This window comes from Maniola hyperantus, chromosome 4, assembly GCF_902806685.2.
Source record: "Maniola hyperantus chromosome 4, iAphHyp1.2, whole genome shotgun sequence".
NCBI classification, from domain to species: domain Eukaryota; kingdom Metazoa; phylum Arthropoda; class Insecta; order Lepidoptera; family Nymphalidae; genus Maniola; species Maniola hyperantus.
The window spans coordinates 16,230,500-16,247,706 of record NC_048539.1 but is presented as its reverse complement, the minus strand read 5'-3'; the positions used below and the strand labels follow the sequence as shown (position 1 = coordinate 16,247,706).

The following is a 17,207-nucleotide window of genomic DNA, read 5'->3' as shown; positions in this document are numbered from 1 at the left end:
CTCAGTCCCTCTTGCTCAAGCAGAGGTACTTGTGAAATGTTATTCCGTCTATTTTACGTTCGCTTCGGCTATTGTAGCTTAGTGTACTGCAACCCAACATTGTACAATAACTTCAAAAACAACAAAACAAATTAATTATTTCTTTAAAATACTTGAGTCAACATAACCTCACTTCGCGTTGTTTGCTAAAGTCTCACATAAAAATACATTTTGCCAAACAAAAAAAAGTGGCCACGGTGATAAGGACAAAACATAATCATTTTGTCACGTTCTAATAAGAGCTTAAATGCATTTAGCTATCTCGCTCTAACAGTAAGTGTCATAATAAGGCTACTTCTAATAGTCCTTGTTCTGAGCATAATATGGTGACGCGAAATCAAAGAAAATTAACGCTATCTGTGTCAAATGTACTAATATTGTCGCCTGCCAGTGATACGTCTAAGCCTCGACGTTTAGTTAGAAGTTCCCTAACTGTAAATTCCAACTACAATGGCACCGATTCTCTAGTCTCTCTCTAAACTAAATTTAGAGTATCTGCGTCCTTTTCTTTTTACTAATGCTAAAAAAGGAACGGAACATGACTTTCACATTTAAAGATTCTAAATTTTAGTGCACAATACAATTTTAAACAGTAGGTTCGCGACTGCGCGCTAAAATCAAGGGTTTTACCATCTAAAAATTAAATTTAGAACTGTCAAACTGTGTCTGCCCTTTTCATATTACATTTGTAAGAAGAGCATGCGAATACTCTAAAATTAGGTTGTGCTCAGAATCGGTGCCATTATTACTTATGGTTTTTCTGTGGCCAATTAAAAAAAGTGAGATAACGAATTTCGGCATATAGACCCCAAGTCGCAAGAGATAAATAATATTTTGTATTACAGATATCAAAGAGTGTACTCCAAGAAGCGGGTAGTGCGGGCGCGCCTCGAACGTGCTTTCACTCCATACTGGACATACTCGAAGCTTATATAGCACCCAGCGGGAACACACAGAAGTAAGACACAAACTGGCATCTACTCTGTATGAAATGAAATATTTTCACATTGTCTTTTGGGTTTTAATAAATATTTTTTCAAAAATAAAAATCCCGAGGACATCCGATGGAAGCAAAGCGAAGCTGCACTTTGTCCTTCGAAACCTGAAGAGTGTAATAAGAACCGATATTAGGAATGAGATTTTGGAATACATATTAAATCCATACTTAATATTATAAATGCAAAAGTCTGTCTGCTAGCCTTTCACGGCCCATCCGTTCAACCGACTTTGACGAAAAATGGTACAGAGATAGCTTGCATTCTGGGTTTAACAAAGTCGCGGGCATCATCTAGTAATAAATATTTATTAATCTTTGTAAGGAAATGTCTCAAATTCTAATTATTGTACACTAGCTGACCCGCCCCGGCTTCGCTCGGGTGGAGTATTTCGGACTGGGAGTGTCATCGTGAAGCCGTTGCTTGATAGCTAAAATATCAATTCACTATCAGAAATTCTAAAATCCCCATGATTTAGGACTTTAGTACTTTGCAGCATCAGGATTGAGGAGTTAGGATCCGAAGTTCAATGATGTAGCCTATGCTTGGTACCTAAATTAATTTTGCATCATCCGCAGTTACTGAAACATTATAGTTTAGGAGTGCTGTACCCTACATCATCAGGGTTGAGGAGTTGGGACTTGAAGTCTGAGAATAAAGTCGTTGCTTGGTACCTACAATATGAATTCACTATGAACACTTCCTGAATCTTGATAACTCAGGCGGGCAGTAACCCTGCAGCATCAGGATTAAGGAGTTGAATCCAGAATTTTTTATGTGACCACCACGAAAACTTTTTTTGTTGATTTAAAAAAAAAGTTGCAAATCGGTCCAGAAACCTCGAAAAAATCGATGTAGAAAAAAGAACCACCTCCTTTTTGACAGTCGGTTAAAAACCGATGACCTTGAAATATTTACGGAACAATCTTTCAAATATCCCCTTTCTAACAAAAAAAGAATGAATGAAATCGGACTACGCGTTAATGAATTACAACTCAGTAAACATTTTAACTTTCATCCCCTCTCCTACGGGAACCATGCTGAATTTCGGGATAAAAAGTATCCTATATTGTTCCTCATAGTATGACCTCAAATCGTACCAAGTTTCATTGGTATCCATTCAGTAGTTTCAGCGTGATGCGCGGCCGTGATACAGACAGACAGACAGACAGACAGACAAAAATGAAAAAATTTACAGTTTTGGGTTCAGTATCGATTGTAGAGTGCCCTCGAAAAAAAATTTTCAAAATATTTTCAATGTACAGAATTTGACCTGTTACAGTTTTATTATAAGTATTGATGATGATTTCTAATCGCCAGGGAAGCAACAACGTTAATAGAGAGTTGTTACCGACTCCTGTACTGGATCTGCGCTCGCCCAGCCACTTCGCCGCCCGCCCTACGTTTCCTGAGAGCTAGGGACTACTTACTCGCTAGACACGTCAAAGCCACCGTTAATCTTGAGGTAAGTTTGTCTTTTGACCACTAATGTCCAAGAAGAAGGAACACCAGTTCAAGACGAGGAATTATAATACTTTTGAATACCTGAGTATTAGAAAGAAAGAAAAAGTGTATATCTAAATATTTAAAAGGAAAAGCTGACTGACTGGCTGATTGATCTAACGTACAACTCAAACTGACGGTCAGCTCAACAGGACGGATCGGGCTGAAATTTGGTATGCAGATAGCTATTATGACGTAAGAAATGATTTTTGAAAATTAAATTCCTAAGGCCTAATTAAATAGGGCTTTGATATTGGTGTAGTCCACGCGGACGGAGTCGCGGGCATAAGCTATTTTTATAATAAGAAACCTTTTGTTAAGTCATTAGAGCGCGGACCGAAATCCGAAAGGTCGGCAGTTCAAACCCCACCCGTTGCACTATTGTCGTACCTACTCCTAGCACAAGCTTTACGCTTAGTTGGAGGGAAAACGGGAATATTATTCATGATTAGCATGGCTGATATTCTTTTAACTAAAAAAAAATAAAAATTTTAAAATGGACGTCTGGGTGCGTTTAATCAACTCCAGACACCCGTATTTATAAAAATAGTTCAATTTCGCTTCTGAAACAGAAATAAGCTTGCAGCTCCTGCCTTCCGCCTCAGGAAAGTCTAAAAGTCATTTGTGGGTATGGGTATTACCTTTTATAATAAAATCCCGCAAACTATTTTGGACTTACCTTTGCACAAGTTTAAAAATCTATTAAAAATATGCTCCTGAAAAAAGCATATTACACAATTGAAGATCTATATCTAAATGATAAAAGAGCGTGGATTTGACCTGCAGCTCGTTCCAGCAACGCACAAGACTGCAAATACTATTTTATACATGGCATAATCTTGTACCTATATAAAATAATTGAAAAGAGCAACCGCCGAGTTTCTTGCTGGTTCTTCTCGGTAGGAAAGGCATTCCGAACTATCCATCCGACTATTCGAAAGTACTTGTAAAAGTTTATTCGAATAAAACAGATTTTTATTTTATTTTATTTATAACATATCGGCATTGCCCCCAGACCGCAACTCCGGCGACGATATCGTCTCGCTCGTGGGCGATCCGCGCGTGCGCGTGCGAAGCGGGCGCGGCGGGCGCGGGCCGCCACCACGCGGCGCTGCAAGCGCTGCTGACAGCTTTGACGCATTCGCCGCAACGGAACGCACAGGTTCGCATCTTTGATGTCCTCTTTTACATAGTGTTTATATCATGTACGATGGTGCGGAATTTTTTATCCGACCGATCCGAACTTCAGCGAGTCGGACTCGATTTTGACTGGTTTTTTGTCATTTATCTTTTCATCCACACATTTTCTAATGAGTATTGAATATTTGCATGCTAGATATGTAGTAGAATATGAAGGTCGCTTATACTTACATAGTTATAATTTGTTCTAATAATTATGTTTAACTAAGTGGGTATGTTACAATTTACAAAACTAATAATCTATATATATAAAAGGAAAAGGTGACTGACTGACTGACTGACTGACTGATCTATCAACGCACAGCTCAAACTACTGGACGGATCGGGCTGAAATTTGGCATGCAGATAGGTATTATGACGTAGACATCCGCTAAGAAAGGATTTTTGAAAATTCAACTCCTCTAAGGGGGTGAAATAAGGGTTTGAAATTTTGTAGTCCACGCGGACGAAGTCGCGAGCATAAGCTAGTGTGAACATAAAATGTCAGTTCCCATCAAGTGCTCGTTTGATTCACAACATGGTGACAGCGGTGGGATACGAACCCACGCCCTTTCGGGCTGGTTTCGAAATGCATACCTATAACTAATATCAGTCTAATTTATTCAATCGATTAATAATAATATTGTAAGAATATTATGTACTCTTAGCTTTTAAAAATAAGGGGAAAGATGTTGTAATAATTTTATGTTTAACACACACACAGACACACATACACTCACACATACACACACTCATACATATGTTGTGAATCACCTACTAGGTATTTTTACTAGTTAATTGACTTTTATATTTTCATATTATTATATTATTGTAAAGCTTGTTTAAATTATCAAACGTACTGTTATAAATAATTTATATTTCATATCTATTTAAGTAATCTGTAAAAAATTGTAATCCTATTTGGCCTTATTTTCAGTCTGTTATTATGTAAAATTATATTGTATATATCGCTGTTGATTGCAAAAAAACAATAAAATAAATAAATAAATAAAAAAAACTAAGTAGGTATGTTACAAAACTAATAATAAAGTGTCAGTTCCCATCAAGTGCTCGTTTGATTCACAACATAATTTATTGGAAACATCCTGTGTACACATATTCAGCAAATAAATTCTATTCTATTACACTATTAGGTACTCTGAACACTGATTTCTGAAGACCACAGATTATAGACGTCAACTTTCTCCATAGGTGTGGGAGTGGTGCGTGATCCGTCGTTCGCTAGAGTCATTGCCAGTGACGGTGGAGGCTGTGCCAGAGCCGCGCTGGGAGTTGTTCCACGCGCACCAGTTGCGACAAGCCATTGCAGACTGCGATCTCCCTACAGGTGAGACGTTTTGCTAGCCATGACCCGGCGAACTTCGTACCGCCTAACAGTCGATTCTTTTTCAGGCAATTTTTAAATTTTTTCTCTCGTACTTCATTATATTATAAAAAAAGTATTAGCGAAATTGGTTCAGCTGTTCTCAAGATTTGCGATCAGCAACACATTCAGTGATTCATTTTTATGTTCTTCATATTAATGTTTTATTCATAAATTCAACTTAAATATTGTGCTTTTTCGTGTTAAGATTTGCCATCCTATCCCACTTCTGATCTGAAGATGGTAGAGAACATGATAAATGATAAGAAATATATTTTTCTACACTAGAAGGAAGCTAATATAAAATTTTGTGCAGGTCTCGGCGGAAAGCGTATCAGCGTTTCGCGCGTCAACGCGCTGCTGACGCGCGAACTCGCGTCGCTGCGCGCTTCCACTCAAAGGGAACTCGTCGTTTTAGAAATACAAAAGGTATGTTCTAGAAATCGGAAAGCTTTTAAATACCAGCTGTTGCCCGCGACTTCAATCGACCGACCGACTTCGACTGGTCTTAAATTTATACAAAATCCCGTGGGAACTTTTTGACTTCCTGAGATAAAAGTAGTCTATGGTACTGATTCTGAGCACAACCTAATTTTAGATTATTCGCATCCTCTTCTTACTAATGTAATATAAAAAGGACAGATGCAGTTTGACAGTTTTAAATTTAATTTTTGGATGGTAAAACCCGTGATTTTAGCGCACAGTCTCGAGCCTACTGTTTAAATTTGTGGCGTGCACTAAAATTTAGAGTCTTTAAATGTAAAGTTCATGTTCTGTCCATCTTTAGCATTGTTAAAAAGAAAAAGATGCAGATACTCTAAATTTAGTTTAGAGAAAGACAACGGAATCGGTGCCTATGTCACTCTCCAGGTCTTTAATTTTTCTGAAATGCTTCCCTAAGCTGGGGCAGGTCAGCTGATTTAAAATAATTCTGGTTTACTTAATGTTTGTGACTTTTGTCTTTTCCCCTAGGTCCTGGACTACGTAACAGAAGTGAACAAACAACGAAACCTCGCAGCCACACTATCACACTACTACGACTCGTGGCGACAACTCACAGAAATACTATTCTGTGTCGCGCCCCAAGACTTACTCAACGTCGAATCCCGAAAAAATCTTATCCTAAACATACTTCAAGACCTTCTCAACAAAATACCCCCAGCAGAAGTTCTACCGCAAATCGGAAATCTAGCTTCTGGGACAGTTTTACTATTACTAGTCAATCTCCGACATTGCTACATACTCCAAAAACGAGAATCGTCGTTAAAATCCGCTGATTTCGAAACCAGTTTTTTTGGTCCTTCGAACCAGATAATGCAAACGAAGTCCCTAACTTTGAAATTCATATTACACAAAATTTTAAGTTGGATTTTGGTATCAGGTGTTTCGACTCCGAAAATTCGGGTTAACTTATACGGGGCATTGTTAAACTTTTTGAATATTGTGAATTTGAAGCAAAGTCCAGCGGATCCGGAAGAGGAAGGGAATACGACTTATGTTAGTCGATTGGACAGTTCGAAAGCGAGGCCGAGTCGAGAAGAATCGAATTTAAAATCGATGGCAATCGATGTTATAAACGGGTTTGGGGATAATCTGTGCTCGATTGTGTGCAGCGATTGTATCGGAGGGGGGCACGATGTGTGTCGTATGGTTGCGTTATCGTGTCTTGATACGTTGATCGAAATAAATCCGTGCACTGATTGGATGAATACATTGACCAATCAGGGGTATTTGAGAAGCTTGATTGATAGTTTGCTGCAAGATGACGAAGGATTGAGAGAAGTGAGTATATATTGTTAAAAAAATTTATATGTCACTTTGTTTACTCTTCATGCATGCTTAGATCTTCCATACCATACCATAAAAAAAATTACTGAGTTACCCCAAAGCCAAATTCTACAAAATTCTGCCTTAGGTGCACTTGAATTTTCCTAAGATTAATTTTTAATATTAGAAAAATTTGCGCTTTGTACATATCAATTTAACTTCACTGAATTTTCAATCAAAAAGACGTGTAGTATTGACAAGTTTGGAAACAAATTTTACCTGCTTCTTCTGTAAAGTCTGACCAGAAAAATAAAACACCTCACCATATTGCGGAAAACCCGTGGAACTAATTTAAACAAGACCAAACACTTAGCGACCATAGACCATACACTAGTGGCGCCCCCAGACCAAGTTTTTTATATTTCTGGTCAGGCTTTAGTTGCTTTATTTTCAGAGCTTTACTTAGTACATGAAATATTCATTGTTTATATTTTGATTTCAAATAAAATGAATTAATTTCTAAGCTTTTCATCACTATTATAATTTTCATTGCTCATATAATTATACTTTAATTGCAAATTAATTCAAGACACCGTTTTATGCAGGCACTCGAACCGAACCCAAAATCGCTCCGAGTATTATACGTCTACGAATCCAAAATGGCGTTGCTAATCAAAATAGCGGGAACCCGCCTGGGAGCCGAAACTATATTGGCCCAAGGTGCTTTGTCATGTTTGGCCAACATGCGCGTATTGGACTGCCACCCCGATATACACACGGGGTATGGAAACCACCAAGACACGGAATTTGTCCCTTCTGTAGCCAATAGGTAAGTCCAATAGTTTGTGGTGACAAGTGTCATAAGTTTGCTCTTTAATTTCTTAAGTGGGCTCAGTTCGGCGCTTTCTTCATACAAACGTAGGAGGGTAATTACTACATTATTTGATATTGTATGCTCAAAACTAAGTATTATATCGATTAATCTCGTCATTATCTAGGTTTATTGATATATGAAACATTAAAAAAAAATATGTTTTAAAGTTACGAGCCTCAAAAGATTCCTATTTTATGACAAAAATTATGACAACTTTGGGCGTTAATAAATAAGATTAGGGGTATGAAAATTGTAAAGGAATTTAACATTAGACATAGTTTATTTATTCATTAGTTGAAATAACTATACTTTGTAGATATAAAGCTAGTAGTTTTTTCTCAAAAATACTTTTCCTAAACCCTTGATTTCGGTGAAAATCATCGTGCCTCTCACCTTTCTCATACAATGTCAAGTGAAAAGCAAACAGGTTCGGTCGATCGTACTGCGTCACCTTAAGATCAAGTGTTGAATAATTTCTGAGTGTCCTTAATATTTTTGGGACATTTTCGGACCTTCAAACCGGCGGGGTGATTACGTATCTCGCGATCATTGCTGTCAAACGTCACACGTAACAGCGGCTAGAGAGAAACAGCAGTAGCAACAAAGCAAAATAAGAAAAAGAGAGACAGCAAATGAACTGTCGCGTTGCTGTCGCTACTGCAACGTTTTACGTTATCACCCCGCAGAGATGAACCCGCATTAAAACGTTATTTCAAACACTTGCTACGTCCAGAAACTCTTTTTTTATTGAAAAGTAGCTGCCCTGGCGAACTTCGTACCGCCTAACAGTCGATTCAAATTTTTTTAATTTTTTTCTCCGTAAGAACCATGCTCGTACTTCAAGGAATATTATAAAAAAAGAATTAGCGAAATCGGTTCAGCTGTTCTCGAGATTTGTGATGACCAACACATTTAGTGATTCATTTTTATATTATAGATGTTACAGTAAAATTTAAAGCTAGCCTTGTCCTATTACTGTAGAAATCATGCCTGCATGGAATGGTACTGTAGAAATCATGCCTGCATGGAATGGTACTGTAGAAATCATGCCTGCATGGAATGGTACTGTAGAAATCATGCCTGCATGGAATGGTACTGTAGAAATCATGCGTGCATGGAATGGTACCAAAAATACTGGTTGTATTTCCGCGTTAGACAAACAGGGTGATACTTTGTGCAAAACTCAGGGTTGTGGATTTTAAACTAACTCTTGAAACTACGCCACATTGGGTGCAGGCATCGATATAAATGACAAGATATGCCCGAACAAAATTTTTCACGGTTTTGGAACCAATAAATCAGCGCCACTTAGATACTAATGAACGACCCGTTTGAAATCCAGACGTTTATCAGAATCCAGAGGTTTAAAGCACTAAGCTGCTAAAGCACTAATGAGTCGGTGCCATTTTGTTTGTTCAATGGCCCTGTCCATACGAAGTAATATATAAGTCAATGGGTGCAGGTTTCGAGACATATTGGTCCCAGCGTTGGCCCTGTGCGACGCGTTGCTGACCACGCTGGGCGCAGACAACCACAGCTGCGTGCTGCACGTCACACACCTTCTGCTCAGCCATCTCGAGTGCGTCGATATGGTGCTCCGGTAAACCACACTTCAAGTTATTATTTTATATTTGTATTTTACTAACTGACCTGGCGAACTTCGCACCGCCTAACAGTCGATTCTTTAATATATTTTTTTAATACTTACAATTTTTTAAATTCTTCTCCGTAAGAACCATCCTCGTACTTCAAGGAACATTATATAAAAAGAATTAGCGAAATCGCTTTAGCTGTTTTCGAGATTTGCGATCAGCAACACCTTTAGCGATTCATTTTTGTATAAAGAGATTTATCGTTTAAACGAAACGTCAGATTGGTATGAGTGACAGAGACAACGCCCTCCAAAGCCGAATCATTCTAAAGGTCGATTGTACATTATTTTCTGCCGCGTTCTGTACGCGTGCACACACACAAACATAGCCAAACGGTCATAGGGTTTTTTTTTTTTTTTAAGAATATTAGCCATGTTAAATGACTAATATTCCCCTTTCCTCTCCAACTAAGCGTCAGGCTTGTGCTAGGAGTAGGTACGACAATAGTGCAACGGGCGGGGTTTGAACCGTCGACCTATCGGTTTTCAGTCCACTCCTTTACCAGTTGAGCTATTGAGGCTCAAATTAAAACATCTGTACCTACTACCTACATTTTCCTTTGTCCCCAGAGCGGCCCACCCAAACTCCCCGCAAGGATTACTTATAGAACTAGAAGCGTTAACATCAGTGATAGCTCGCACGTCCAACCGGGAGGTATTCGGTTCAGTCGCGGCTGACACAGCGCTGCAGCACAGCGCTGCGGGCGTGCAGAGGGTCCAGTATCTGATGCTGGCTCTGTTGCCGCGGTTCCAACAGCCGCCGCCCGAGTCGCCGGACTACGATGCCAGGATTTACTACAAAGTGAGTTATTTGTATTTGTATTTGTATTTATTTATTTCGATTTAGACTCATTAGAGCCCTCGCCCACGGCGACTTTTTGTAGCGATGCTGTCGCGCGTTTACTAAACGCACGCCAGCATCACTACTAACGCGTGTTAGTCGGATTATCAACGCGCTACTGCATCGCGACTGTATCGATGCAAACGCGCGACCGTGTCGGACGACATCGGGGAAAGAACGGAGGGAGGGTGGCGCATGAATAGAGAACCAAGCATCAGTGCAACATTTTTTTCTCGTTTGCATCGAGACAGAAGCGCGACAGTATCGCGTTTGCAGCGCGACTGAATCTAAGACCGTGGGCGAGGGCACACAGCTAGCGATCGCTTCGCGACTGTATCGATGCGGAAGCGCGACAGCATCGCTACTGTATCGCTACAAAAAGTCGCCGTGGGCGAGGGCCCTTACAAGCGTTTACGAAAGTCACATGAGAACAAAACAATAATAAAATGATTGTACAAAATATGGCATATTATAATCTAGATAATACTAGTTAAAGATGGCATAAAAATTATTAAGTTACTCAAGCACCTTGTCGTATTTTGTAAAAAAATGACATAAATGCACTATAAAAAAAGAAAAAGATAAAGTACTCAAGCAAGTACATAATCTTCATGTCAACATAATCATAAAATGTAATCAAATGTTATATTACAAGTACACAAGTACATATTTATAATCCTAGCTCATTGAATAGCGTGTGCAGTGCTATATTTTTTCCATGCGTTTTTATCATCAATATAATCATTAATTTTGTAATAACTTTTTTAAATTAAAATTTCTTTTATTTTATTTTTAAATTGCCTATCAGAAAGTTCGGTTATATACTAGGAACGGCTTCGCTCGAGTGGAATTTTTGAAAATCGGTGAGGAGGTAGTTTTCAAAAATCCTAAAACACGTACGCTTTTAAACTGAAAGTTCATAGTTCAAGTAACATTGCCACTATCTGATGTATAGTTGCGACTCGTGTGGTGTAGAAAGGTCATTTAAAACAAAGTTGTTACAGTATTTTTTTTTTTTTAAGAATATTAGCCATGTTAAATGACTAATATTCCCCTTTCCTCTCCAATTAAGCGTCAGGCTTGTGCTAGGAGTAGGTACGACAATAGTGCAACGGGCAGGGTTTGAACCGTCGACCTTTCGGTTTTCAGTCCACTCCTATACCGGTTGAGCTATTGAGGCTCCAAATCCATGATTAGAATAGAATAGAATGTTTTTTATTCATGTAAACTTTTTACAAGTGTTTATGAATAGTCAGGTAGTTTTAATTTACCACTTCTTAGTTTCTTAGTTTAACTAATTTTGGATGATAGAGATGTGGCGGCACGAATCCAACCTTGGTTTTGGGATCCCTTGACGTCACATCTGTGTTCGGAATCCTAGTTTGGAAATCGGTAATTCCGTCGTTATAAGACCTAAAGGTTCGCTCGTTCTTGTAATTTGGCTAGAACACAACAACGGTTACTTACGTATTAGTTATCAGGGATGGAGGATAAAGCTTGTATGGCGTATTTCCAGGTGGCTTGCTGGCAAGGCGTCGACGTCGACAGATGGCTGAGTAATTCGGCCGTTGCACTTGATAACACTGCACTGAGCACTTCAACTCTTGGTCACCGCGGTGCCGACTAGTATTAACTAAAGAGATAGAATTAGTTGTCCGGTTGATTTTAACGAAATTGTAGCCCGGTTTTAATGGCGTCGATGGTCGACTGCCAACTCTTCTACTGAACTAAAATTAATTAAACTAAACTCAGACTAAGCTGTTAAATAAACTAAGAATAAAGAATAAATCAATAAACTAAGATCAGAAGTGTCTCACAGATCGTATGGAACCTGCTAATGTTCGCGCGCAACACGCTCGAGGAAGCAGGCGCATCGGGCGCGGTGGGGTCTGAAGGGATAAGACGCGCCGGTCGCGTCGCGTTGGTACTGCTGCAAGTGCTGCTGCGACGGTCGCACACTCACGCCAAGCTGCTGGATACAGTGCATCATCAGCTGCCCAAAGTGCACTCCATGACGCTCAGCGGTAAGTCTTCAATAAAAAAAAACATTGGAAGTCAGTTTTATAAACAAATCAAAATTACAAACAAAAAACACTTTATTCTATTAGAAATATAGTTGAATTTTTTGGTAAGTTATCGAATCATGGATTTTTTAACAGTGTCTTATGCGAACTTAATATTTTTGAACTTTATTTCTCAATAGTTAACATTAATTTTTCATAATGATGGTGATATTTGGACAGATATGAAAAAGCTATTGGGTGAGGACGTAACACCCGCATCTCCAGTGGAGGCGCGCGCAAGCGTGGTGCACACCCTCCGTGCTCGCGCGCGCGCTCGGCGTCTCGAGCTGGAGTGCTGCGAGCAAGCCGCGCACGCCGCTCTGCACCTACTGTGGGCGCACGCCAGGCTGTACCTGCGCGCTGCTGTGCCTGTGACAAACGGGGACACGGGTAAGACGACTGTAACTTATAACGTATTTTTCGTACGGATCTCTTAATTTTTTAAAATTAGAATAGAATAGAATAGAAATCATTTTATTGGTTGATCCAACACACTATAAACACAAACACAAATATTTACAAAAAAAAAAACATTCCTTAAAATCTAATTCAAACAAAATATAGGTACCTAGTGTCTAAAATGTGTCGTGCCAACGAAAAGGCCCGAACTCAGCTGAATGTTGTGGTTACACGATGTAACCACAACGCTGGTTTTCAGTTCGAGCCCAAACGCCCTAAGTCCTAGTTATTAGCAACATTATTTATTATGTACTTAAAATTAAACTTAAAATAAAATAAAAATAATAAAAATAGGTCAAAATTGTGTTCTTTATTTGTATGTTACTGCTATTATAGATTTATCAAGTGAAATAGTTTTTTTAGGTGTGTGGTTTTTTAGGGGTGATGTTGTTGTTTGGACTGCCACAAACTAGCTTACCGACTTTTGACGATTAAATATAGCCTATGTCACTCAGGAATAATGTAGCTCTCTACTGGTGAAAGAATTTCAATAGTTCCAGAGATTAATTCTTACAAACTGACTTACAAACTTTACGAGAGGCGAGAGTCGACTGCTTCTCAGGGTGATGTTCAGTTAGTCCTCTAACTGAAGACTTGTGTTCAGTAGTGGACCGGCGATGGGTTGATCATGATAGGGTTTTAGAAATTAAACGACAATATTCAAAAAATAGGCTACTTGACTCATATCTAATTTCGTCCAATAAATGATTATTTATTATAGTATTTTGCTTAAGACAACGAAATATATCAATAACAATTATTAAAAACGCGGGATGGATATATAAATCCAATTTAAAAAAATACAGTTTTTATTTTTATTTGAAACGCAGAAAACGCTGTCAGCCATGATGTGACGTCATTAAATATGTAAACAAAGAAATGTCATCCCGATGTGACGCGGGGACTAACGTAGTATCCATATATATAAAATTTAGAGTCGTGACTAACTTATATATCAACGCACAGCCTAAACATCTAAACAGCTGATCCTAGATACATGAAATTTGGTGGGTGTGTTCTTTGTAGGTAAAGAGAAGGTATCCACTAGGAAAGGATTTTTTGAAATTCCACCTCTGGGTTAAATGGAGGTTTGAAATTTATGAAGTCCACGCGGGCGAAGTCACGAGCATAAGCTAGTTTTTATATATTTCTAAAAACTCATAGTAAACGTAAAAAATTATCGTTTTCTCTTTATAAATTGAATAAGTTATTAGTAGTATAAGTAAGACTTACAACAAAGTGATCTTTGCAAAAATAAATTTGGGTTGAAGTCGTTAGTCATATAGGATCCCTTTAAGCAAGTCTTCGCGTGTTACGTATATTTATTTCACTGGGCACTCTAATCCACAAATTTCCTGTGGTCTTTATCGATGCGTTTTTTACATTCTCGGATGATACAATAACGATAATTACTATATTTTTCATGTAAACTAGTATAATAGAAGTCATGTTTATTAACTTTGGGAGGTTATGCTGTTGTTTACAAATGCATGACGTCAGAGCACAGATAATCTATCGGCCAAACATGGCCGACAGTGTTTTCACCTGTCTAAGAAAAATATATTTTTAAATTAAAGTTTTATGGTTTTTAGGGCGCAAAAAAATATAGTGTTAATTTTTTTGATATAATAGGACAAATATTAACCATTTAAGACCAACTTTAAAAAAGTGTCAAGTAGCCTATTCAATTGAATCTCAATTTTTTGCCACGTAGCGATATCGCGGTCGGCCGCCATCCACGGCGCGGCGGGCGACGAGCCGACGGAACTCCGCAAGGAGCTACTATCCGTATTCAACGAGCGATTCGTTGACGAGCTGTTAGACACTGCTAAGGTACGTAGGACTTCGCAACGTTTCAGCTTGGAGCGCTGGCTGTAGATGTATATACAAACTTGAGCTTTAAAACAAGGAAGTTAAGATCCAGCTTACGCTGAAGTGTTTCGACACTCGAAAACTATCAATAATGAATATGAGTGTGGTTTTTTTACTTGATTTTTTCTTCCCTGAATCTTTATTGTCCTGACATTAAATCGCAACCATTTTTTTTATTTAGACCATTGTTAATTGCATAAATTATTATTTGAAAAGTGCGCGAAATTTACATTTGCGAAATGCATCACCATTGGTCGAAACGGAACGTGACGTCACGATTCACGTTTTCAAATTTTTCTTTTATAGTAATACTTGTCACTTGTTCTAGAATCAGCCGCCCGTCCAACGCGGCTTCCTCGAGGTACTTGTAAAAGACATCAAGATCATGATCCAGTTTTCGCCGCTCTAGCGTTACGTTAACTATCAATATCATGTACAGTACCTACCACTTTTATAAGGCGCATCGGCGAGATTCGATTGCGCAAGCGCAACCTCGCCGAATAAAACCGAATGTACACCAATGAAATACCGACCTTATTACTTGACGTTAAGATTTTAAACACAAGAACAACAGAGACTCGTGCTATCTCGCTCATAATTCGCGCGTACAAAACATGGCGCGTAAGAAACAACCAATAGCGGACGGACGCGCGCTATGATTGGCTAAGATATTTTCGCGCCATTCAAAACTAATATTTCTGCGCAGGTACATCGGCGTAACTTATAAAAGTGGTAGCATAACGCGTAAAATTTAACTACACACGCGCTATTTTAATTTTTTGTGTCAAATTTCATGTCAAAAGTACGATTTTAGTCCTTATTGTAAAGGTGAACCGTAATTTTGACATGACAGTTGACCCATAGAGTTAAAATGGCGCGTGAAGACTCATTTTTTACGGACTATACTAGAGTCTGTCTAACAAAAGCTGAGAATGAAATTTTAGCGTTTTTAGAAACCTGCGACCTGTGACTTGTTTTTATAACCTCACCTAATTTTGATATTAGATTAATTTAAGATTATATTTTTTATTCAATAAAATTCTGCTGAATTTATATTTATTGTGCTTACCTGATTTTCCAATATAACAATTTTAAATGCAGTATGTAAAATACAATCAAAATAAAAAAAAGTAAAGTATCAAATAATATGTTTATTCCTAGATAAACACAGGCATATACGACCTATAAATCGCAGCGATTTTTCACACAGCTTTTACGAGGCAGACTATTAATGTAACTGTCAAATCACCTATTTTATAAGTTTTTAAATTAATACATATTTTTATAAAGTAAAATGTTGTTATGCTTGAACATCATCATTTCCTTCCTTCCTTATTTTAGGATTCCTTACCTCAAAAGGAAAACAAGGAACCCTTAAGATCATTTTGTTGCCTGTCTGTCAGTCGTGTCTGTCAAGAAAACTTATAGGGTACTTCCCATGGACCTAAAATTTGGCAGGTACCTAGGTCTTATAGCACAAGTAAATGAAAAATCCGGAAACCATGAATTTGTGGTCACATCATTAAAGAAAAATTAAAATGTGTTGGATTTTTAATTTATTTTCCGCACCTCAAAACGAAAAACTTATAGGGATCACTTTGTTGTCTGTCTGTCTGTCAGTCTGTCAAGAAACCTACAGGGTAGGTACTTCACGTTGACCTAGAATCATGAAATTTGGCAGGTAGGTAGGTCTTATAGCAGACATTTGGGGAAAAATCTGAAAACCGTAAATTTGTGGTTACATCACACAAAAAAATTAAATTGTGGTCATGAACTAAAAATTAGTATTTTAAATTCGAAGTAAGATCACTATATCAATTGGGGTATCGTAATATAGGGCTTTACCTGTGCATTCTAAAACAGATTTTTATTTATTTTTATGCATCATAGTTTTTGAATTGTCGTGTAAAATTGTCGAAAAAATACGACTGTAGTACCTACGGAACCCTCGTTGCGCAAGCCTGACTCGCACTTGGCCGATTTTTTTCTGTATAGCCAACGTCACTCGAAATGATGTAAGAACTTTAACGATTGCCTATTGGTATACGATACATCCAATTTTGTTCAAGCATTTTAGAAGTTATGGAAATAAAGAAACTTGCATAGGTACATATCCAGGTGCATCCTGAAAACATTACTCTCCTTTGTTTGGGCAGTCGGGTAAAAATAGCGGCAACATACATAACACAAACACACGCGACGGAAACTGCACTGCATAAGTATTCCCCCTAAAACTGGCTCCGAGTTCAATCCGGTTTTCCTTATCCTAATGAAAAGGTAAAAAGCTGTGATCGGGGGTTCGATCCCGGGCACGCATCTCTAACTTTTCGGAGTTATGTTCCTTTTAAGTAATTAAATATAACTTGCTTTAACGGTGAAGGAAAACATCCAGGAAGGAAGGGAAACCTGCATGCCTGAGAGTTCTCCATAATGTTCTTAAAGGTGTGGGAAGTCTACCAATCTGCATATGGCCGACGTGGTAGACTATGGCCAAGACCCGTGCTCTGTAGTGAGCCGGCGATGGGTTGATCGTGATGATCATGATGAATGAAAAGGTAGGTAAACCAGTAGGTATAGGTG

The 17,207-nt window shown here is 38.3% G+C and overlaps 1 protein-coding gene across 1 annotated transcript in view; it reads left to right on the top strand.

Annotated features, from left to right (window-relative positions):
• The window catches only part of LOC117997110 (nuclear pore complex protein Nup205-like), a 37,011-nt gene extending 21,089 nt beyond the window's left edge, over positions 1-15,922 (top strand). Inside the window, exons 23-35 of the mRNA XM_069498088.1 lie at positions 885-997; positions 2,355-2,499; positions 3,553-3,699; positions 4,929-5,064; positions 5,417-5,529; positions 6,073-6,882; positions 7,473-7,696; positions 9,204-9,341; positions 9,963-10,194; positions 12,053-12,257; positions 12,477-12,686; positions 14,470-14,588; positions 14,956-15,922. Of these exons, the coding sequence (XP_069354189.1) occupies positions 885-997; positions 2,355-2,499; positions 3,553-3,699; positions 4,929-5,064; positions 5,417-5,529; positions 6,073-6,882; positions 7,473-7,696; positions 9,204-9,341; positions 9,963-10,194; positions 12,053-12,257; positions 12,477-12,686; positions 14,470-14,588; positions 14,956-15,036 (2,673 nt within the window). The 3' untranslated portion in view covers positions 15,037-15,922. The remainder of the gene's footprint in view (positions 1-884; positions 998-2,354; positions 2,500-3,552; positions 3,700-4,928; positions 5,065-5,416; positions 5,530-6,072; positions 6,883-7,472; positions 7,697-9,203; positions 9,342-9,962; positions 10,195-12,052; positions 12,258-12,476; positions 12,687-14,469; positions 14,589-14,955) is intronic.
• The last annotated feature ends 1,285 nt before the right edge of the window (positions 15,923-17,207 follow it).